Here is a 25016-nt window from a genome sequence, read left to right as displayed (position 1 = left end):
GATTTATTTAGTAATTACACAGTAGCTGTAGCCCGAGCTCTCCCAGCTCAGTCCTCACTGGATGAACCAGTTGGCCCCACTGGATGACGTTGTCTACGCCAGCAGGATATCCTCCACCTTTTGCCGCACCTCCTGCTGGGCTGACATTGCCCCTGTACTCTGCTCTTCCACCTACTCCGAGGAGACTAGGGGGCAGCCAGCCCCTCCTCCTCCTCCTGATCCAAATCTAACAGCGGCTGTTCCTCTGCAGCAGGCTCCCCTGTGCTGTCTTGGGAATTTATAGCCTGCATTCCAGAGTGGGAGGGGCTTACATCACTCTCAATGTGGGAAGGAATCAGGCCTGCCCTCCTTCCTCTTCGCTGTGGCATTGGGAAGGGACGTCCCTGACAGGATTGATGCTGGGACCATCTGAATGCAAAGCCAATGGTCTACTACTGAGCTGTGTTCCTCCTCCATGTTGTATTATGTTTCAGGCTTTAAAACAAGCATTGTTATAGAAATAATGCAGAAAAATATGACAAAATGCTTCTTTGTTTCCTTTGCATGTGACTATTGTGTTAACATTGCATTTTTTTATTCATATGGTAACATGAAAAGTTAGGGGTTTCACATGTCATATATATTCTACTACAGTATATATATTGGTGGCCTAAAAAGATAACCTGAATTGCCACCTATGAACAAATGATAAAATTATAGTAAAAACTATTTGGTTACTTTTAGAATTAAGCTTTAAACCCCTAAATAAGTTTCCCGAAAACTATTTCTTTTAGCGCAATGCTCCCTCTCTCTCTCTCTCTCTCTCTCTCTCTCTCTCTCTCTCTCTCTCTCCCTCTCTCTCTCTCGTGTGTGTGTGTGTATTACACAAGTCCCATTGAATTCAATCAGACTTACTCCAAGGAAACTGGATTTTGTATAGAATTTGTATTTTCAAAAAAAAATAAATCTCCACAATTAACCACAGTTGTGCTATTAAGTGTACAACAGACACTGAATATTCATATAGAAAGTATTGAAAATACACTGGTTTTTTTCCATTGTAAGTATAAACATCCAAATAAATTGGGAGTATACCTATATATTCTTATTTGTTTTAAATTCACATAAACTATCCCAGGTGAATTATGCAAAACTATCTTCATTGGCTAACCCTGTTTGGCTAAGGAAAATTCTATCAAGAATACTGCTATTGTTGTTTTAAAAAATTATACTTGAAGTAAACAACAGCAGAAAGCCGAAAGATCTCCATTTTGGCTAAAATCTGCCTTCTGCTCTTAATTCAGGTATTCTGTATACATTTTACATGGGTGAATTAATATATTGATAAGAAATATGTCAATAAGTTTTTTATGTGTGCAGTCATCCTATAAAGTTATGCACTGTGATCTGGAAAATGTTTCTTAGGGAGAAATCTTTAGCATTACTCTTACATATAGTTCTTGCATTGCAACCTCTTGTTTAAGCCTAATTTTCAGAAATATAAGAGTTGGTGAATGGAGAGCCAGTTATATTGATTATTGTGCTACATACAATATGGCTACTCATCTTGAACCTTTGTTCAGCAACAGAAGTGTTGAGGAGAAATGTTCAGTGTGAATCAGCAAGCACACAGGGACCAGTTTAGGAATTTAACTTTAAAACAGAATTTTGAAATTGCATTATGCTGGCAGATAGGAATCTCCAAAGGAGACCTAAATTGAATTTAGTGAAATAAAAAAGTAGAGACTTAAAATTACACAGCAGCCTTCGTTTTAAGCTTTAAAGTGTAAGGCTTATAAAAAAAGATTAAAAATCTGGAGGAAAAAGATTTGCCATTATCTAGGCATATGGGGTTCATCCAGGATTTTAAAATAAGCCACATAAGTCTATTTAAATTAACAAGTTATTCAGGGAGGATAATTTGCATGTTAGATATCTTGATAGAACAGTGCTAGAGATACAACAAAAGAGAAACCTTGGTGGCATTATTGTTGAATGGAAGTCATGATCATTACAGAATGGGCGACACAAAGGCCACATGCTATTGCACTTGCAACAGAGGGGATCTTAGACAAAAAGTGAACTGAACTAATCAGAAAAAAATGTAGGAGGAAGCTACTTTATAAGATTTCATTAGCATGAAAAAGGAATCTGAAAGAAAAGTCTCAAGCTGACATTTGCCCAACCTGCTGTAGGTTTTGAATATATTCTGTGCAGAAGGAAAGAAATAGAATGTCAACTGGAGTAATAATATCCTAAGGATCAATGTATGGATTTAACAGGTTGTCTGCATGTATAGACATATACGAAAAGCAAAGCAAGTCATAAAAGTGATTGAATTTCAGAAACTTACATATTGATTTCTTCCCTAACTGGGGTGCTTTTGTTGTTGTTATTTCCATGCATTGTGAAATATTTTATACCTATCATACTTTATGCAGATGAAAAATGTATGTTAAGTTCCATGACAGCTGAAAAGCTGAGGAGCGATCTTGCACATTACTTCGTCACTTTTAGTTAACGCTAATAAGGGTATGCTATTGTTGCTTTTGGACTTCTTCCTCTAGAGGACCAAAATGTCCACCTGCCATTTTTGTCATATTTTCTGTCTCAACAAATGAAACTGATTTGCAAAAATGTTACGAGAGACATTGCACGTATTTCTGTAAACCAAGAAAATCTTTAATAAAAAATAAAAATAAATGGAGAACATGAAAGATCCTGACAGGATCAGATAAAAACAAAAAAGCATTATCACACTTGTTCATATATTTGCTTGGGTGAGAGGCCCACAGATTGATTAGCTATCCAGGCTTTTGTTTTGCTTTGTATCAGGAACATGGCATTCCAACTGATCTGGGATATGCTGTAGCTCCACACCATTCTGGCGTCTATCCTGTCCACGTCCAACTTTACGATGCCTGGAAGAAAGTCTGGAATATCAAAATTACCAGCACAGAAGAGTATCCACATCTGAAACCTGCACGGTACAGAAGGGGCTTCATCCACAAAAACATTATGGTGAGCTGTTTGGTTTCAGATGTTGAACATTTGTTTAAAATGAAAGATAAAACATCTGATCTCCTCAGGGCTGTGTCAAGAGAAGGAGGGAGTGGGGAACTGACAAACCTGAGATGATTGTAGGTCACATTGAAAGGCGGGTTTTTTGGCCTATTTTTGGGGGGAAATGTATTAAATTCATTTTAATTTGTGGTTGATTCTATGAGATTTGGGAAATCAATAAAAACAAATTGGCAAAATAATTTTTTTTCCAGAGTTATAAATATCAATGCATTATTAAATATCTTAATACATATATAAATAAATTAACAAGTAACCTGCTCATGTGGTGCTTCTTTGGACATTGGTGCACTGGCACAATATGGGGTGTTGCTACTGTACCTATCAATATGCTGGTGCCCCAGGAGTTTGTAGCTTCTCTTTATTCTAGAATTAAGGTAAAGGGACCCCTGACCATTAGGTCCAGTCATGACCGACTCTGGGGTTGCGCGCTCATCTCGCGTTATTGGCTGAGGGAGCCAGTGTATAGCTTCCAGGTGTATAGCCAGTGTATAGCTTCCATGGCCAGCATGACAAAGCCGCTTCTGGCAAACCAGAGCAGCACATGGAAACGCCGTTTACCTTCCCGCTGTAGCGGTTCCTATTTATCTACTTGCACTTTGACGTGCTTTTGAACTGCTAGGTTGGCAGGAGCTGGGACCAAGCAACGGGAGCTCACCCCGTCACAGGGATTCGAACCGCCGACCTTCTGATCAGCAAGCCCTAGGCTCAGTGGTTTAACCACAGCGTCACCTGGGTCCCATTCTAGAATTAAGTGCATGTTAATATACAGTATCTTTCATTAAAATTTCTGGGACTCAATAAGTGCTCTGCTTTGGGTAGATCATGCCTCATTCTGCCTTTCCCCTCACTGTTCCATTCTTCTGTAGGTTCTTCCTCGACAAACTTGTGGTCTCTTTACTCACACCATTTTCTACAAAGAGTATCCTGGTGGCCCTAAAGAATTGAACAAAAGTATACAGGGTGGGGAACTGTTTTTCACTGTTGTTCTCAATCCAGTAAGTAAATCACATTATTTTAAGACACTTAAAAAAATAAATCATTGAGCTTGTTTTAAAGAGATTTCCAAGGGGTCCACAATCTTAAGAAACTGAAAGTTAAACCATTGGCAGTATTTTTATTTAGCTACTATCACTGATATGTTTAAGGTCAAATTACTTTTGTCACATGTATTTCTAAAATTAAATATTCTGGTCTAGGTTCAGTATATCCTGTTGTTTGCTTAGTAACATGGTGGTAAAAGTTATTCGTGATATCCAGCTAAGTCATATGTAGAGTAGGCCTACCAAAATAAATGGACATACTCTGTTGTCCAATATTAGTCATACTAACCCTCTGTGTTTTAGTTAAGTTAGTTAAAGCTATACAAAATACTTAACCTGTTCAATTTCTGCCTGCCATACAACTGTTCCAGGGACAAAACCCCTACAATATTTTCCTCCAATGCCAACCTTAAACCCAAGCCTAGGCTGTCTTAACCCCATTAAACACGATGTGACACATTTCTGGATAGGCATGGCGTCCATTGTACTTTTAAGTTGACTGTACAATGAATTCTTAATGGTGCTTAGCTGCTAAACATGCATGTGTCTCTTTGCAAAGTTTTCATGTTTACCTTTTTAAGAAAGGGGTGATTCTTTTAAATCCACCCACACTTATTGTGTAGTAGTATTTGCAGAAAATAATTTTCAGGAACTGCCTGATCTCAGATGAACTCACCATGGGAAAGTTGTATCCTGGTTGTTAGGAGAAAAAGAAACTAGAGAGATTCCAAGGACTAGGAAAAAAGACAGAAACAGGAGACAGATGGGAGCAGCTAGCCGGCTCATTTCACAGAAATCACTTATAATGATACCTGCACATTTAGTTTCATAACTTACTTCTTAGGAGGGCTAGAGATGTACTTATTTAAACAAAAACTTAGAAACTGGGGCTTCTGCCCAGAGGTGCTACTGAAGGCCTTCATGGGTACCACGTTGGTCACTCCTACAGCTCACAGACAAAACCAAACTGCACTTCAAAATCTAAATGTATACTGGAAATAAATGTATAAAACAGGGGTAAGATAGTTTAGTGCCCTTCAGTTGACATTAGGCTACATCTGCCATATTTCCTGACCTTTTGGCTATGCCGACTGGGGTTGATGAAAGTTGTACTCCACAAACATCTGGAGAGCACCACAAAAACAGTTTTATGTATTTAAAATTGCTTCCCTGTCGTTTCTTTGCAAGGGGCCTCATACGCTCATACACATGGGTTGTGCCTTCCTGCCCTAAGTGGAAATTCTCAAAACCATTTTTGTCAGGTTATATGCCTCCTCTTGTCTCATAAAGCCTTGGACCTTTGTCTACTGCATTGGGCTAAGCTGGCTTTGCTGACAGAAGACTCTTCCATTTTAGATTTCTTCAGTGAGAGCAGTGCAGTCATGTTTGTATACACACAAACAGACCCATTTTGTGGCTTCCAATTGCCCTTTATACTTTGTATTGGTATGCGTACCCAGTGTTTAGGAAGGAAGGAGAGCTTTTCCTCACAGTACTTTGTGTTTCTTCCTGTCATCAAATGTCTCTCTTATCTATCCCAAGGCACAGATTATTTGATGAATATACATTTTTAAACTTTGCCTGCCTGAGTAATTAACGCTACTTATTTTGCTCAGCATAGAATTCTTTTGTTTTATTTTTTGTCATGACTTCAAGCCTGGCACCTCAGGTGACAATTTACTTCACATTGCATTGCTTCCAGACATGGCTGTCTGCCATGCTAATATTTCTTCATTTTCAAGTCAGTGATACTGTTATTACCATTGATGGTGTTGCATTTTGACAGTACTGTGGTGGTTTTTCTGCGACAAGGCTTGCTTGCTGATCCATAGTAAGAACTTGATTGCCTTTGAGCATATTTTTCTTCTGTTTTTATTGCTTACTTCCTTGGGCCAACCCACTACTAGAATGTAAGGGAGATAAGGCTGTAAGTTCTCAATGAAGCAGATAATTGTTGCCGCAATAGTCTCCTTATGTGAATTAGAAACAGTAGTGGTTATGTTGTTCCATAGCTGCTAGAGGCTTCTCGATCAACATGACAGGAGCCATTGTACAGATTCGTAGTGACATGATAAGGACAAGTCCTCCAGTTTGGTGGCCATATTGAAAACATTTGGGACAGTTCCTAACTAATGAAAAGCTGCACTTATAGAAAATTCCACAAACAGAAGTGGTGATTTTCACAGATTCCTCCTTTTCCCATGCAGCGTCATGGCACCCTATGAAAATCTGGATTCCTATGGAACAGTGCAGAGGGGCTGCAGCAGGAAGGGCGAAATTGGCAAAAATTGCTTTCCCCATCCTAAATGGAACAATTCCTTTCAAGTGCAGTAGGGTTCCATTAGATCTGACCTGCTGCATCTCTCTTTCTTGCTTTGTTGACAATTTAAAATAAATATTATGGGCTAGTAGAATCATACTTCCATTCAGTGTTTCAAAGGATGAGATGCTACCAGTCTCCTAAGGGCATCTTGTGAATGATGAAAAAACTAAACATGTAGGTTTTGAACCAGATACAAGCAGATATAGAACAGTGCCTTTCAGTAGTATATTTGTTTTGCAGGATTTGCTAATAAAACATGACAGGAAGGCATTATCAGTATCTCTGAGTCCGTAGAAGAGCAATTATACCCAAGGGCCAAGTTGAGTTCAACATACAAACACACCTGTCTATAAATCTAAAGGAATACTTCTGTATCTTTATTTTATGTCTGCTTCCTGCCATGCATGTAGACATTATTCCTTAGCTACAATAGATAACACATCCATTCTTCCATCATGTTCCTGTATCTGCTTATGCTATATTTACATGGGGAATGATATATTCTGTGAATGAAGGCCATAAATGGCCTGAGTTCAGTATATCCTGAGCAGTTATCCTCCTCATGAAAAACTGGCAACCTTCTAGACCAGGCATCCCCAAACTGCGGCCCTCCAGATGTTTTGGCCTACAACTCCCATGATCCCTAGCTAACAGAACCAGTGGTCAGAGAAGATGGGAATTGTAGTCCAAAACATCTGGAGGGTCGAAGTTTGGGGATGCCTGTTCTAGACCATCTGAAAGGCATGTGCTTCAGGTCCTGTTACTCCACCTTCCGCCAAAAATCAGCTAACACAAAATAAGATCTATCTCTGTCGAAGTATAAGCCCCATGCTGCCCAGAGAAACCTGATGGTGTCACTCAGTATTAACCTTCTAGAGGCAAGAGAAGAGATAAGTTGATTGCCTTGAATCCTGGTATTGTATCCAACTAAATCATTGACAGCATGGAATGCTTTCCATGAGTGCAATGGAAGCACCCTCTCACTTCCCCCAAATCCATTCTGGAGGGTTAGGCAAACGCCCATGGCAGATCTGGGGGGTGCTTGGGAGGAGTTCCATTGTGCTCAAAGAAGTTGCAAGTGGTTGGACTAGATGACCCTTGGGTCCCTTCCAACTCTAAGATTCTATGATTCTAAGTTGTGTCTCACACACAATGATTTTCTTGGATACAACTCCTGATTAATTATTATTATTATTATTCTAGTTTAACTAATGTTAGGGTTTTCTGATACGATATTTAGCACCTGTGGAATTTTTTTATAAACTCATTTCTGTCTGTTACCTTAATTTTAGCTCAAAAAAAGTGTTACAGAGATTTTAATAAGAAAGCCACTGCAATGGTTGAGATTTGTAACATTAATTTTTACCAATGCATCCTAATGGCTGTGTGGGGTTTCTGTGCTTTTTGCACATGGCTGGCACCATTAGCCTCTTTTCAAAATGGAAGTCTAATTTAAATAGTTCATTTCCTCCAGCTGTGGCTCTTTCTGAACAATGAATTGGAACCACATAGCACCTTAAGTGTAATAGTGCTTCATCAGGATATCATACCAGGCTGCCACAGATGTATTGCCCTTGTAAGCTTTGCCGTGGACTTCCTATAAAGAGATGGAGAACCATATGTTGCCATTTATCATACCTGTGTGTTATTTATGGCCTTGTAATGCATCCTTTAATTGCAAAGATATAATTGAATGGTTTCCTTGCAAAACGTTAGCTTGATTTTTCAGCAGATCCCTTTTCCTCCCAAGACTGTTCCCTCTCTCTTTTCATGTTCCACATCAACCTCCTTCAGTGTCATAATGCATGATGTTCTGTTACAGTACATGCTTCAGGCAGATTTGATGTAGTCTGTGGGACAAAATGCTTTGGAACTCTGTTGTTCTATTGCATTTTATGTTATAAATTACAGAACTGAAATTGAGGGCACAAGTAATTTCTCAATGTGGACATCAATTCCTGTTCTTTGGCTAGTAGATGAAAGCTTGGTTCCAGAGAAGTTCAAGGATGGATATGTGTGGCCATGTTGCCATCCACTTACAGCCCTGCCACCATAAAGGGTGCTGCTCCAGGGTCTCTGCACCACGAGAAGCAACCTCATTCTTCTTTGGATCCTAGATACAATCAGTTTTGTTTGAGCAGATTATTTTTAACAGTTATGCCCTGCCTTTCTGTAATAAAATATGGCTTTCTGCATTATTTCTGCAGTCTAACAGGTTCTGTAAAAAATAAAAATAAAATTCTAGATTGGATCGAGATTAAATCTACTCCCACAGAAATCAATGTAATTTAGGTTAGCCATGACTGTCTGGTTCCATTGATTTCAATGATACTAAAGCATTACTTACTGTGTTTTCACCCAACCCTCTCTTATAGATATTTACCAATAGAGATCTGTGGTAGCTGCGAGACTTTCCTATACAGCTTATGTAGAAGAAAAGTGTGATGTTGCAGGCAGCACCCTTTTTATTTCAAACTTTGAATAGTATTCTTTAATGCCATCTATTTTTTTTAAATGTTATTTTTCCTTCACAAATTCAAGAAAATAAATTCAAGTGCAGACAGAAACCTAATTCATTATTCTGTCACTTTGTGAGTCTAATGGAGCAAGAGCAGCTGTTAAGAGTCTCTGAATACCTGAGATTGAACTCTTCAGAGTAATATGGAGACAGTATCAGGGACCAACATACACAGTGTACACAATGCAAAATTAATTGGAAAATAGATGGTCTGAAAGTTAAACACACTCTTGTGGCCTGTAAACATTTGTTCTGCAGCTAAAATAACAGCACTGTATTAAACTAAAAGAATATTTGCTTCTAGCACTTAAGTGAAACAGATTCATTAACCACCAATCATTTTGTTTTTAAGCACTGGATTACATGACATTACTTCTGCTCCTATTATTAAACAATGAATCAAGTACTGTAAACCTAATGCCAAAATTAAGCCCATGACAAAAAGATGTAAGAAATTGAATTAGCAACTTGAAAATATGTACTTGGAATTTAATTGCTCAAAGCCAATTTATGTTAGTCCCTAGGGTGGTCTGCTAGAGCAATGTATTGATGCTAGGAAACATTTTCAAAAGGAAGTTATCATTGGTATTTCAGAACCCTGAATAATATTCAGAAGACTTGCCAATCTTCTCATCGTGTGCTCATCTGGTCTTCTAAGTTCAGTTGCAAAATTAAGGAATGCATTTTCCCAATTTTCATTAATTTAGTTTTAGAACCCATATTTCCTATCTTAAGCTGAATTATTTACTCACAAAGTTACCACTTTCCTTCCTTCGTACTTTTTTTTAGTGGTCAGGGTAGGACTTAAGTAGAGCATATATCAGAGATTTAACTGAGAGGAGAATGTGATGCTAACCTCCATTACCAAGATGAAGGTCTACCAGGCTTGCATGTTGAGAATGCTGCTTTATGGAAGCGAGTCCTGGGCAACTTACGACCATCAGGAGTAACACCTCAACACCTTCCACATGTAGCAACACAACCAGACACCTTCATCTCCTCCAGCTGCAACAAAGTATGTTTGTCCCGCATCAGTCTCTACAGCCACAGCAAGCACTGCAACCTTCCAACTGCTTGATCTCACCCCCAAAGGCAAACTCCTCCATTGTTTCCTGAGACAGATGGATGCCAACATTGTATAGAATGAAGCAACATGTCTTGACAATAGATTGAATATAGGTGCAAAGGAAAAGGATGATTAAAAATAAGGCCAAGGCTTTGTTCTGGGACAATAGAGTGGATGGTGGTGCTATCATCAGAGATGAGGAGTAATTGAGGAGAGGCAGGTTTAGGGTCAAATATGAAAAATTCAGGCTCAGGCATAATTGAGTTGGGGGTGATAGACATTCAAATAGAAATATCAGAGAATGTTGGAGATCTGAGACTGGGTAAAGGGGGAAAGAACCAAGGTATAGTGTTTTTTCCCAGCCTTCCTCCCTCAGCTGGAGTCCTCATAAAGCTACCCTGACTCCACATGGGAATTTCAGTTGCTTTCTAAAGGTGAATTCACAACCATTTAGGTCAGAGCTTTCCAAACTGTGTCGTGACATGTGTGTTTGCTGCAGTGTGTAAGTGTGTCATGCAAATGCCCCCCCCCCACTCGTCCCAGGGCTGGAAGGGGGTAATTTAACCTCCAGTTTGCTAGTAAAACTGAATTACTGTGTTGTGAAATGATGCATGTCTAAAAAGTGTGCATAGCTGCCAAGTTTTCCCTTTTCTCGCGAGGAAGCCTATTCAGCATAAGGGAAAATCCCTTAAAAAAAGGGATAACTTGGCAGCTATGAAAGTGTGTCACCTACATTAAAAGTTTAGAAAGCTCTGGTAGGTTGTAGTTGTGAGATCAAACCACAGTGAATGGGTTCCTCCCATTGACGATAGGTTTTGTGAGTGTTTCAACCCAAATAAGCATTGCCTTTACTAACTTGGCTTTGTGAGTTCATTACATAGCTAATTTTGTCTGGCTATGCAGTGTTCTCAGGAGGCTTATACAGAGTGAAAGCAGTGCCTCCTAGTCTCATTCTGATTTAGCTTCGTGACACTTGCGTAAGTCTCCATTCCCCAATCTGTGGCCCTCTGGAAGTTTTGGACTACAGCTGCTATCATTACTGACCATTGGCAGTGATGAGAATCGAAGGCCAACAACATACAGGGGCACCAGGTTGTGGAATGCTGCTCTGGGTAGCCATTGAGTAGCAGGCAATACCTTAAGGAGAGGAACCTTTAAAAAACTGTGTTGAAGCCACCAACTGGGCACAGAAACAGATGTAAGCAGGTAAGCAAAATGGTTGTGTACAGTTTCTTACCTTCAATATTTTCATGGGCAAAATTGCTGAAGGTGCAGAAACCCTACTTGGGTGGGGTGGCAGAAGTTGGTAACCTCATCAGTCATCACAGTTAATGTGGTTCTGTTGCACAACTGTCAAAGGAACAATTGGCTATTTGTCTAAGGGTATGAACTTAAATGGAAATGGGCCCAGTACTAAGTAGGAATGGAGTACTGTGTTAGAAAGTAAAACCCATACCAACAAGAAGACAATAGTTGATATGGTTCCATTCTATGATATTGTAATTTCAGTGTTATCCACAAAGCGATGTCCGTATGCAATGCCCAACTGGTTCAATGGGTCTTGTACCAACAAGCCCTATTCAGATGAATGGAGGCTGTGTAACAGCATGGTATTGCAGTAGGCACTGCCCTCTAATCTGCTGGGTTCAACTGGGATGTTCTGTTGCAGAATAGCACATTGTAAAAAAAAATTGAACTATTTTAAGATGTAATATCTGAATACTTGTTTTCTTTTTGCTCCATGTTTTCATCATAAACCAAAAGCTGGGTGAAATGCTTGCTACTTCAAGGGTTTGGAATGAACACAGATCCAAATGGGAGGGAGACCTTTTGCCACTCTTGATTTTGCAGTGTGCAAAAGCAAGCATGCTAGCAAGAAGTCAAAAGGAGATGATTATCCAGCTTGCCCAGAGGGTTATGTGCAATGGGAAAACAAAATCGAGAAACTTTGCTACTGTTCTGAAAAAGATGGGGGGGGGAAACAGTTACTAGCCAGGGGCCAAATGTAGCTCTAAACCATCATTTAAAACATTTTTTTGCGTTCAATTTTCTCCTTTAAGGATCTTAATTTCCTTGGAGTGCAATGAAACACTGCTAGATTTCAAGTTCATTTGGGAGAAAAGGTGAAAAAGGGTGGGTGTTTTTTCACTGAAGCAACAAAATGCTGAAATGCTCTAATAAGAAAGCTTTTAAGATGGTGGGATGCAATCTAATAATGTACCAAAACACACATTTTAAAGGGTGGAAAGGTTAGTAGAATTCATTCAGTCTTGTCTTGCATTTTATAAAAGGAAGAGGGGTGTTAAAGGCTATCAGTGCATTGCTGACTCACATTTGCTTGAGAAGAATTGGAAAGCATATATTCACTAAGAAATTGCTCAGGACCAATTCACATGTAGGAAATGTATTGCAGGGCTTAAGCATAATGAAATGCTGGTTGTTTTTGTTCCTAGTTTTGTTTTGTTTTTTAACACACATCTGAAGAAATAAGCTCCAGTTCCAGAGACCTTTATACTAATATTAAGTGTATAATTATTTAATGTAAGGCAATGCTTTGTAGGATTTGCTTATGGAAACTAACATAGCTACACATCTGGAATGTTATTTTGATAAACTGAACATTTCACATACATTCAAGTTCTCTTCTGGACCGACTTACAATTGGGAGGCCTTACTATAGGATGGTAAAAATGGTTGAGAGATGTTGAAGGGCCAATTTTCCAGGCATGGCTTCTCCCATCACAGTGCTGCAGTGAAATGATTCCTCCTTCCATACTGCTGAGTCTTGTCTTGGTGCCATTCAGGGGCTAGACTTCCCAGTACTACAAAGAACTAGTGGGCTTCCTAAATATAAATTTGTCTCCATACAGAAGCAGCTGTAAACATCTGGGACTTTGCCATGATAAGCTTTCCTGAGCAGAACATAAAAACATAACAGGCAGATTTTGGAATCCCTTCTAATAGTTGTGTAAACATATAATAAACATATTTTAAAACAATGAAGGAAACAGATTTAACACTATGAGCTGAAACTAACATTTTATCATGTCTCTTTTCTTGCAAAAATGTTGAACAATTTGTAATGCAGAGGCAGAGTGGAAGTAAAACTGAATTTGAGGTCCATGTTGAATTGTTTTCTCTCCTCCCTGGCAGAGCATCTTATTTTTGAAAATGATTTATTATGATCTATTTAGTCCACTTTTTAAAAATAAAAAGGGGGGAGTAAAAACCCTCCACACCATAACATTCTTAGGATTATAGTGAGTTTTGCTTCAGGGAAAGAATAATACATATTTTCCCTGAACTACTAACCTTTTCAAGTTCTCTCTCTTTCCCCCTTTTTCAGTGCAGTGTTAAAGTTGTTGGCAGGTAAAGAATTGCCGGGAGGTGAACTGACATTATAAATGTCAGAGGTCAGCACAGGTGTAGGAGGAAAAAGAAGCTGCTGAAAAATCAAGCTTACCTTTTGTGGGAAAACCTTCCAATTATATCTTTGTTGAAAGTAACAGTCCAGTTTCTAGACTACTTATGCTTTCAGCACTAAAAATAATAAAAGAAATTTGAAAAGGTTATACATGTGGCCAAAAAATACATTATTCCTTGCCTGAAGGGAACACAGCCATCTTTTGAAAATACATTTTTTACCATTCTAGCTTTATAAGGGGGATTGTGTTCTGTGAATTATATCTCTTTGTATCTCTTCATGCTTTGAGAATAACAAAAAATGAAGCCCCGGGCTTAAGTCACAAGCCAGGCAGTGTCACAAGGTGACACTCATTAAACAAATTCTCTGTGAAATGATGCTTGTTGCAAATTCTGCAAAAGAAGCAGCACAGAAATAGAATTGCAGAGCTCTGGGTGGAAATGGAATGCATAGAAGGTACGACGTTTTAAAATGCATTGCAACCTGAAAGCTGCAAATCCAACTTTCCTTCTCTAAACCTTGATTTTGTGGGTGAGGAAAGGGTTTAAATAATATCATACCTTCTTCTTGTCATGCAAGAAATATCTTATCTCAGAGTGAGCCAGAGGAAATGCCTTATATTTTTAGACTGTATTTCAATTTCTAGCACATCCAGCCATTCCTATACAGTGGTACCTCGGTTTATGAACACAATTGGTTCCAGAGAAGTGTTCATAAACTGAAGCATGGGTGTAATTGGTTCCGGAAGTCTGTTCATAAACTGAAGCGTTCATAAACTGAAGCGAACTTTCCCATTGAAAGTAATGGAAAATGAATTAATCCGTTCCAGATGGGTCCGCGGCGTTCATAAACCGAAAATTCATAAACCGAGGTGTTCATAAACCGAGGTTCCACTGTATTTAATTGGCCTTTTAACAAGATATTCAAGCTGTTTCCCATGTAAGCAAGGCTAGGCTTACAGCACTGTGTTTGCTAGTTGGCAGCTTTTGTAGAAAAATACTGCATTTGGTATTGCAAATACAGAAATACAATATTGTTTGAAATACAATGCTTTCTCTTTAATGTATGTACTTTAGTTGCCCTGATTAGCAGAGCTCCACAGTTTTTACTTGCAGTGGCATGTGTTCAATCACTTTCTTGAGAGAGTGATGAGCCCTGGACTCCCAATCCTGGAGGTGTGGGGTAGGGAGGATTGTTAATGTGATCCATAGAAACACAGGAAGCTGCCTTACACTAATACTATTCCAAATAATAGTGGGTTCATCCCCAAAGTTGAAGGAAACCATGCAATTTGGTTTGATTCTGCATCAGGGTAGGGGAGGAGGAGGAGGAGGAGGAGGAAGAAGAAGAAGAAGAAGAAGAAGAAGAAGAAGAATTTGATATCCCGCTTTATCACTACCCTAAGGAGTCTCAAAGTGGCTAACAATCTCCTTTCCCTTCCTCCTCCACAACAAACACTCTGTGAGATGAGTGGGGCTGAGAGAATTCAGAGAAGTGTGACTAGCCCAAGGTCACCCAGCAGCTGCATGTGGAGGAATTGAACCTGGTTCACCAGATTACGAGTCCACTGCTCTTAACCACTACACTACACTGGCTCTCAGAGGTGTAACGTCTTGGCTCTCACCTGCCAAATACTTCAACAACCCAGCAAGTATAGAAACACAACATAGCTCCAGACTCTCCCTTTCCTGCTCTGAGTGGAAGGTGGGACAAGGGCTTCATTTTTGCTTTGTATGAAATCCCCACCCTTTTCACGAGCTCGAAATTGGGAAAGGGAGTGTGGGATTGTCTCTGGTCTCACGCCGTCTTTTAGAGGTGAGGTCAGATTCAAGAGCCCATTCCTTTGGATAGAAATACATGGTTTTGGTAACCACAAGTTTTGGGTTGAATGTTATCTTCTGATTCAGACAGCTGTTTTTAACGACATTCAGATCTTTTCTAGGGAAGAGTAACCAATGCTTTGTTTCCAGGGGTTGTATAGCAGGGAAAGTAGCAACTCATGGGGAAATATTAGATATTGTATGCACCTTATACAGTCTATAACTTGTTGAAGTTGCAGGGAATTCTGTTACCATGTAAGGAATTGCTATATTATTTGTTGATCACTACACAACAATCTGTAGTTCAGAGATGGAAATCCTTGGAAGATCTAGACTTACCTGCTTGGCATAGAAATGTCTGAAATACTGCACTATTGGGAAAAACCACAAACACATTAGACTCCTACCAGGGGAAAAAGAACCATATACCTTTTATGCCATCTGGAGGAACTTTATTTTATGTGCATCTAATAACAATATACATGATTATTATTTTTGTTCCATTTCCTGTAAGAAAATTCTGGGCGGGAGGGATATTATTTATACATTCCATTTAATAAAATATTTAGATAATAATAATTGAACAGATGTTCATTGGCCAAGCAGATTTGCTGGCCAAAAATTGGTACTTATCATAACTGATTCAAAGTCTATAGTGGTAGAGAAGAAGTCTTCCCAATGCTTCCAAAATTCTTTTTTACTTAAGCTTATTACTGCAGCTGATGTAGCATCAGTTCACTGATGCACTAACTGCATGCTGCATAGAAACTAGCCATGTCATACCAGCCTTGGGAACCCAATGTGCTTTAGTGTGCTGTCTTACCACCACAGCAGAGCATAGGATACGCCTGTCAATAAGAGCATGCGTAGCCAGAGCATTAAGGACAAATAGCATGGACGTTATCTTCCCTGTAACTTCACTGCCATCTAGTGATACCATAAGAAAAATGTGTTTTGTTTTACAGATCAGCATCTTCATGACTCACTTGTCTAACTATGGGAATGACCGCTTGGGTTTGTACACCTTTGTCAATCTGGCTAATTTTGTTCAGAGTTGGACTAACCTGAAGCTGCAGACACTACCTCCAATTCAGTTGGCTCACAAGTACTTTGAACTCTTCCCTGAGCAAAAGGACCCTCTTTGGCAGGTAAGATTGCAAAAGAAACACACTATGAGGGATAGAGTGGACAGGTTGCTTAATCTTCAGTGCATTCAGCCCTACCTGTAGATCCCAAGGATTGAACATGCAGCATAAAAATCATATACCACATAGATAAAACTACTTTCTACCCTCAATGTCAGATTATTAATCTGGATATAACTAAGCAAAGCTTTTGATTGCTAACTGAATGTTATAAAATCAGTATCATTTTTACCATTACTTTCCTCCCTCTTTCTATATCTCTGCTTCTTAAAAACCATATAAAAGCAAAGTATTTTATACAACCTAGCAACATATATAATTTGGAGAATTCCCCCCCCCCTTTTTTAATCTAATGGTGCCTTGTTATTGTTTAGTCGTCTTAGTCGTGCTCGACTCTCCATGACCCCATGAACCAGAGCATGTCTTGGAAACTCTCACTTTCTTCTTAAAGCTTCTCCTTATGTCCATGGAGTTTTCTTGGCAAAATACTGGAGTGGTTTGCCAGTTTCTTCTCCAGGTGGATCACATTTAATCTAAACTCTCGGCTATGACCTGTCTGTCTTTGGTGGCCCTGCACAGCATAGCTCGTAGCTTATTGGAGTTATTCAAGCCCCTTCGCCACGAAAAGGCAGTGATCCAGGGGAATGGTGCCTTATGTTTGCCTAAATCCTTATGTTGAAGTTTGAATCATCCTGTGATGTCAGGTTATTGACAAGTGGATGTCCCCATCCACTTGCCCAAAAATGGCCCACATGGTGGTACCAGATATTATGAATAGAATAAATATACACTATTTTAGCACTGAAACTAGATAAACATAAATTAAGGCTACAATCCTATACACACTTACTTGGGAATAAGCTTATTTGCACTCAGTGCTGATTCCATAGGATTGTGCTATTAGATTATAATAAGGAAACATGATTCCTAGCAGTAATACTTATTTTATATTCATCATTCAAAAATTAAATTTAAAAATTTTAACTTTTAGAAATTAAAATGTATCTTGCAACATAATATGTAAACTAGACAATTTAGCTACTGTTGACTAATAGCAATAATAATAATAATAATAATAATAATAATAATAATAATAATAATGAAATATTTCTTTTTCCTTAACTTAGAATCCTTGTGATGACAAGCGACACAGAGATATCTGGTCAAAAGAAAAAACCTGTGATCGGTTACCAAAATTCCTGGTTATTGGACCCCAGAAAACTGGTAAGGGCTTCTTGAATTGGCTTGGTAGAAGAAAATATTAGCTAGGAGCAACAATGATGAACTCAGGCTTATCTACACTGCAGCTTCTATGAACCAACAGAGCACAAGGCTGTTTGATTCATAGACCCTGCCCCAACATTATTACTGTCTACTCCAAAATGGCTGTTAAATTATAAGTGATTGTATAAAACCAAAAATATTTATTTAGAGTTGTGTTCTTCCACACATAACCCAAATACCAGCATACACCAATTTTTTATACTTGTTTATTTTGAGCAGGAACATTTGCTTTCCTTTATTTTTATTGTTGGCATTAAGTTGTATTTGAATGCTTACTGTGTTTGTTTTTAATTGATGTTTCAACAATTGAGTTTGTTTTATGATTGATTACTCTAAAGTGTTACAATGTTAATATAATCAAACTGTTATTTGCTGGATTGTCATGTTATGTTTTGAATTTATTTCATATTTGATTGTTATTGTAATGTTCTATTGATTTGCATTTTTGTTCTATTGTGAGCTACTTTGAGCACATTTTTTATGGAAAAGTGGTATATAAATTTAAATAAAACAATAAACCAGTGCATCTTCTGCAATGTAAGTGAATGAAATCTCAGGTGTTCTCAGTATAGATACAGTTACTACTTAAATAAATTTCAATTGAGCATTGATCCAAGAAAACTTTTAAAAGACAAGTACTTTTTGTTCATTGAAGAAAGTTTTGCATGCATTTTAGACATGTTTTTAAAAGTTTGTTGCTGATATAATTGAGGATGATTAATTGAGGATGTTGTATAAAATTAGGATCCTGTTGATGGAATGTCCTGTCTTGTCTCAACTCTTGGATTTTATTCTCTTTGCAGGTACAACAGCTTTGTATTTGTTCCTGATTATGCATCCATCCATCATTAGTAACTCCCCCAGCCCCAAAACCTTTGAGGAGGTACAGTTCTTTAATAGAAATAACTACCACAGGGGGATTGATTGGTAAGATGGGTTACTAGTATAAATCTCAAAATTTCTATATTGTGCACAATACAAAAATGGCATTACCAATGTGAGGTTGTTTATGCAGACTAAAATAACTTTTACTATTCTAAAAATTAAGTGTGTGCAAATAATGTAGCATCAATTACAAATACAAGAAATGCCACCTGTGATTTCTTCCCTTATTTTACCACAGCTATTGGGAAATAGTGGTACTGTACATTTCAAACAATTAGATACTTCTGATTATACAAAGATAGAGAAGTTTAATTACAATTTGTCACGTTATTTAATTGTGCCTTCAATGGAAATGGGGTATTAGCTAGCAGGTACAATTCTAAGTCTACCAACATTCTATTCTTTACTAAGGTAGCAAGTAGCAATTTAAAAAGAGCCACTGCTGTGTTTCTTCCATGTCTCTTTAGAGGTTTCTGTTCACTTTCATAAAAGCTGATCTTCCTAAACATGCTGCTGCATATGGCTACTCAAAATGTAGCGGAATGCCAGCCCACATATTTTCAGGTGAATCTATAACCATCCCACATACTTTTAGAGGAACATAGTTGAGCCTGGCTTAACCATAACACTTCCTTTTTTTCTCCCTCTTTGAAACCATCTGACTTCCCTTTACCTCCAGCTTCAGGCACAGCGTTAAACAACAAGCTGGGGAATAAATAGCCAGTTTAGCAGTAATTTTAGACATCTTTGTGTTTTACTCCTCACATGTGCAAGAGGGAAATCTTGTAGGACATTTTCATGTTCACGTCTCATTAAAATGAATGGGTTCTCTGCAAAAGTAATCCTTTTATTGGCATAAATGAACTTCCTCTTGGATTGTGTCCACTGTCTTCTACTTAACCATAATATCATATTATTCTATTCATATTATTCTACTTAACCATAATATTCTAATTAACCATAATGTTAACAGTGAGGGAAGGTTTGTTGATACCATGTAGAGAGTAGTGAGAAAATAATCATTGAAGAGAGGGCCCCAGTCTTGCATCAGGATATTTTGCCTGATGGACCAATCCCAGAAAAGATCCACTCCAGCAGGTTTTCTCATGGAACTCTGTTCTCACACATTGATGCTGATTCTATGAGAGTAGTCTTCTTTCTTAGAATAACTAATGCCATATTGGTTTTATTTTTGCAACAGATTTTTATTATTAAGTCCAACAGGTGGTTTGTAGTTAATAAATACCACATGTCTATTTGGTTAGTCAGCTAAAATGCTTGCTGCTGACTGACTCACACACAGTTTGTCACACACAGTTTGTTCAGATTCTTCCATTTTTGTAAATCTGATCATCATATGAACTGAAACAAGTAAGAACAGCCTCCATGAAGCACTTCTGTTGATAGTATTGTACAGTGTTGTTAAGAAGAAAATAAGATGCATTATTGGGGGGGGCACAAAATGTTGACATTTCTCAAATGTTGTTTCCCTGGACAGACTGTCTTCATGGACTCTAACATTTAGCAAGGCTAGTTATAGGGACAACATATAGCATTGTCTGTGAATCAATATGCTCACAGTGCTGAAAGCAGACATGGAAGGTAGTTGTATTGATTCCCAGGCAGTTGTATATGCTTTTCACTCTAACTAGGTTTGAGAGATGTCAGAACTCATAGCAGTCTTGTTTTTCTACCACAAAAGCCTGAATCAAAGGCCACTGATCAGAATGGCTGCAGCTTCTGGCCAGATCACATCAACAAATGTTCCTGCTCCAAAACCTTGATAAAATGTGATTCCAGGTGTGTGGTTGGAAAGTTTCTAAACTTCTCATTTATCTAATTAGGAAATACCGTTTAGCAGGCAAGTGCAAACATTTGGTTGCTTCTATTTGACAATGACAGATTGGCTTAACATATTACAAAATATAACAGATAAAGCTTGTCTTTGATTTTTTTTAATGTGCTCAAAATAAGTTCCTTTCTGCATATTGCTTACAACTTCTAAACTGTTCTAAGGAACATAATCTTTTTCTGTAGGTATATGGAATTCTTTCCTGCACCTTCCAACATCACTACAGACTTCCTTTTTGAGAAGAGTGCCAACTATTTCCATTCTGAAGACGCCCCTAAACGAGCAGCTTCTTTGATTCCCAAGGCAAAAATCATCACCATTCTCATTGATCCATCAGATCGAGCATACTCCTGGTATCAGGTAGAAGACTTAAGAATTAATTCAGGTTCTAGATTAATATACGATAAATAATTTTGGGTTGCTTGTTTTAGCATATGCACCTCTATTTTATTTTGAAGGACAAAGCATTATTTGAATTAAGCCTTTCTTAGCAAGTCACCACACAATCCCAGGTACCTATGACTACTCATAAATAAGCCCCATTTATTTCAGTGTGTTTATTCCTACATAAATGGGATTAAGATTTCAGCATCACTGCTTAATCTATAGGTTTGGATTGGACTGCTGGTGAAGACTGGTGATCCATTCTTTTAATTCTCATAAGTTTATTATAATATACTTTTCTATTATGATTTTTCCCCCTTATAGCTAGTTTTTTATAGAATTCAATACTGTCCTATAAATTTAGAAAGCTGCCTTGTATCAGTTCAGATTATTGGTCCATCTAGCTCTTCAGGGTCTCAGAACAGTGCCTTTACTAATCCTACTTGAAGATTCCAGGTACTGAGCTTTGGTGTGGTGTGACAAGCAGCAACAGACTGCTTCAGCTGAAGACTGGATGTGTCCTACAAGAGTCAATGGTTGTCTCTGGCCTGCCTGCCCCTCAAGCTTCTATTGCCTTATTACTAACTGTATAGACAACTGCACAGGTTTTCTAGCTGCCAAGCTTCTTAACAATAATAGTCCAAGGAACAGAGTGATCTGACTGTCATTGGCATAGGCAGTCATTGGTATAGTCATACTACATGTTGTTTCTCATTGCTGAGATGCTGTTTCTAAAATATTTTATTTTTATCATTAATAAGAATAACATTACTACTGCTAAACCTATATTCAAGTCCCTGGGTAAAGGACTAATTGTACCCTCCTAGAACCCAAATATGGTCATTTCTCAACAAAGTAGCTCATCAAATTGGTTAGATCTAAAAGCAATCAAGGAAAAATGTTAGTGTTAGCTTCTTCCCACTTTTACATGGGAAATTAAAGTGAGGTAATTAACATATATATATATATATATATATATATATATATATATATATATATATATATATTGGTTATTCTGTGCATACCCTATTAGTGTTTTACTCAAAGTAATCAGCAATGTATCCTTACTGGAATTAGTTTATCATATATTTCATCTGTCCAGTTTCTATAAAATTTACCATTTAGCACTGTCAAGCAATTAAAATTAAAGGAGTATCCTTTTAAGAGTAGAAGCTGGCCACTCTGCTTTCCATTTGCATTACTTCAACATTTTCCCCTCCAGCACCAGCGATCACACAAAGACCCTGCAGCTCTAAAGTTTACCTTCTATCAAGTGATCAGTGCTGGACATCATGCTTCAGCAGAGCTTAAGGCGCTTCAAAAGAAATGTCTAGTACCTGGATGGTATGCTACCCATATAGAAAGATGGCTAACTTACTTTCCACCTTATCAGGTAAATATTTACTCCTTCTCTACTACCTTGTGAAATGTTGATCTTCATGGTAGGCTGCTGTTTCAAAATCATTTTGGCAACTGTCTGAGCCTTTCTGGATACCACAAATATCCAGGGGTTTCTTCCCCCCTAAAAGTTAGAAGAATAGTACAACCCATACATTTATTGGCATGATGTACTGCAGTATTAAGTTTCTTTCACTTTCTGTCCTGTCTTAAGTCCCACTATGAGCGTAGTAGTGACAGGCAGGGCCTGCTAAATGAGGTTTCATGTGATAAGTCACTGCCAATATCTTTGTTGCTGTTGTTTTGCGGTTTCCTGCTAAGGTGCTGCCTGATTCATAGGGTAAGTGACTCACATGGTCAATCAACTTGAAAATAACCCAGCTGCTTTACCTCCTAGAACCCCATGCTCATTCATAGTGGTCCAAGAGGATAACAAGCAATTAAAGTATGGCACACACCCAAATAATTGTTTCCGGTTTAACTGTCACCACACTGAATATTAAGAAAAAGAAGATAAACATGCATATGTTTTATATTTTGCTTTTGTTTTCAAAGCTACATTTGATAGCATTTTTCAGGGAAAACCATAATTCTAATTTATCTGGGTCAAGATCTTTATTTCTCTACCATCACTAGTATTCCAAGCAGCTTCCAATTTAATATCATTTCAGATTTCATTAGTGAGCCATTTACCTCACTCCTAGATCATTAAAAGTGGTGATAAATATGAATGGATTTATTACTGATCCCCGGGGCACCTCAGTTCCTCTTAAAGACTGAGCTTTGCGTATGTGAAAAAATGTTTGAAGTCTGACATATAATGAATTTTAAATACAGTATTCATAGTTGACTTTTCCAACCCCCAGTTACTAATTATTGATGGACAGCAGCTGAGAAATGATCCAGCTATCGTGATGGACGAAGTGCAGAAGTTTCTGGGAGTTACTCCTCATTATAATTACTCAGAAGCCCTAACGTGAGTTAATTCATTGATTTATTTAACACGATTTGCATAATAAGATAAAAGTAAGAACTGCAATAAGGAGCCAGTTTGGACAATAATATCTTAGATTAACAAGCCAAGATATGAGTAAGCATTTTGCCTATGCACAGTCTCTTCACATAAGTTGTAATTAAAGTAGGAAGTCCATAAGTAACCATAGCTTCCCATTTTGTTTGAACTAGGGAGCAAATGGTTGCCACCTATTGAGTAAGTTTGACTCAGCTTCAAACCATGATTGAAGACAGCCTTGTCCTTGTTGTTCACCTTGTTGTTTTTGTACTAGCCTACTAAGGGGCTAGTGGGGCGTTTCCGTGTGCTGCTCTGGTTTGCCAGAAGCGGCTTTGTCATGCTGGCCACATGACCTGGAAGCTGTACGCCGGCTTCCTCGGCCAATAACGCGAGATAAACGCCGCAACCCCAGAGTCAGTCACGACTGGACCTAATGGTCAGGGGTCCCTTTACCTTTACCTTTAAGGGGCTAGTGGACTGATTTCATGCTAGCCAGAGGAGGGAAAGCCTCCTCCATGTGCAGTATATGAAAGCCAACCTCTCTGCCAACTGTGTTGACAGAGAGGGACAAAGCTGAGGAATTGTGACTTTCCTTCCACCTCAGACTGGCAGAGAAGAGATGGAGAAATCCAGCCCGTCTCTCACTAACTCACTGGCATGGAATTCTGTGCACTTGCTATCTACTGATACCTGGTGACTTGCTAAATACCAAGTTTTAGAATTCTGGCTTGTTCCAAACTTCCTGGTTCAGAAGAAACAAGAAATTGTGGTTGATTTGAGCCTTTTTAATTTGCTTTAATTTGTTTAATTTACAACCCATGCAAAGGGTCAGCACACACAGGCAGAAAGCTGGTTCACAAAACAAATTGGCTTATTAAGTCAAGACATGATCATCTGAACCAGCTCACTGTTTCTGATTTTAGAAATATGTGGTTTTATTAAAGCCTCCCCGCATTTAATTCCCATGGATAAATATGTACTCATACATGCCCTCATGATATCACAATTTTCTTTCAGAAGTGGAGGTGGGAACAACCCAACTAATTCACAATAATCCTGTTCGCTGTACACAACCACTGGGAAGAAAACTATTTCTGTAAATCTTACTTTAAACATGCATATAGTGAACCACTTTAGAACAGTCAAGACACCAGACAGAAAAAACAAGGACTGTTTTCTATAAATTGGTTCTGCTTTTGAATGGGTAAAAAGTGGAACGCCTTTCCACCTCTTTGCTCAGCAGCAAAATATTCACTATCCATAAGCAGGAAGGACAGAAGCTGCTTTTCTTTTTATTTGGTTAGAAAGGCACAACAATGCCAGTGTCAGGGATATAATAAATAGTCATGTATATAATAAATAGTCATGTACACAAACCATTTTGATTCAAACATTTATTCACTTGCCCTTAAAATGAGATTGATAACCTTAGTCTGCTCTTTTGTATGAAATCCCATTGTCTGTTTTCATAAGAAGCTCTCAAAAAAGAATAGTGTTCATTCCCAGACAGTTCTCTATTTAACGCCGCTTAGTCAATTGTGCTGTTCTTTTTTGTGGAGTATGTGACAAAAAACCCCGACTTTATCTTCCATGAGATAAAGTCAAGTGCATTGTAAAGACATAATGGATCAAATTCACCCCTAGAGTAATTCTATTGAGCTTTCAGCCTCTTTTACACCATACCGCTTGACCTGCATGCTGTGAATTATTCCAATCTGCATCTAATTCCAGCGCATGCTTTTTTTTCGTGTCTACTCTTGTTTGCGAACAATGATTTGTTAAGATTTCTATTTAAGGTTACT

General features: G+C 38.2%; 1 protein-coding gene and 1 long non-coding RNA gene across 5 annotated transcripts in view; one reads left to right on the top strand and one right to left on the bottom strand.

The window, feature by feature from the left end:
• The window catches only part of LOC118083364 (bifunctional heparan sulfate N-deacetylase/N-sulfotransferase 3), a 76286-nt gene that overhangs the window by 41948 nt on the left and 9322 nt on the right, over positions 1 to 25016 (top strand). For all 4 annotated transcript variants that reach the window (XM_088660376.1, XM_088660379.1, XM_088660377.1 and 1 more), the window contains exons 5-12: positions 2815 to 3000; positions 3930 to 4058; positions 16220 to 16402; positions 17527 to 17623; positions 18487 to 18610; positions 20606 to 20780; positions 22027 to 22197; positions 23069 to 23178. In XM_088660376.1, the coding sequence (XP_088516502.1) occupies positions 2815 to 3000; positions 3930 to 4058; positions 16220 to 16402; positions 17527 to 17623; positions 18487 to 18610; positions 20606 to 20780; positions 22027 to 22197; positions 23069 to 23178 (1175 nt within the window). The remainder of the gene's footprint in view (positions 1 to 2814; positions 3001 to 3929; positions 4059 to 16219; positions 16403 to 17526; positions 17624 to 18486; positions 18611 to 20605; positions 20781 to 22026; positions 22198 to 23068; positions 23179 to 25016) is intronic.
• LOC148687370 (uncharacterized) overlaps positions 12526 to 25016 on the bottom strand; it is a 28532-nt gene continuing 16041 nt past the window's right edge. The window contains exons 3-4 of the long non-coding RNA XR_015947774.1: positions 13474 to 13550; positions 12526 to 12922 (exon numbers count right to left, since the gene is read on the bottom strand). This is a non-coding gene — a long non-coding RNA (uncharacterized LOC148687370). The remainder of the gene's footprint in view (positions 12923 to 13473; positions 13551 to 25016) is intronic.

The sequence above is a fragment of the Zootoca vivipara genome, chromosome Z1 (assembly GCF_965207765.1).
Source record: "Zootoca vivipara chromosome Z1, rZooViv2.hap1.1, whole genome shotgun sequence".
Lineage (NCBI taxonomy): Eukaryota > Metazoa > Chordata > Lepidosauria > Squamata > Lacertidae > Zootoca > Zootoca vivipara.
Note: the sequence above shows the minus strand (reverse complement) of the source record. Positions and strands in the feature narration are given on the sequence as shown.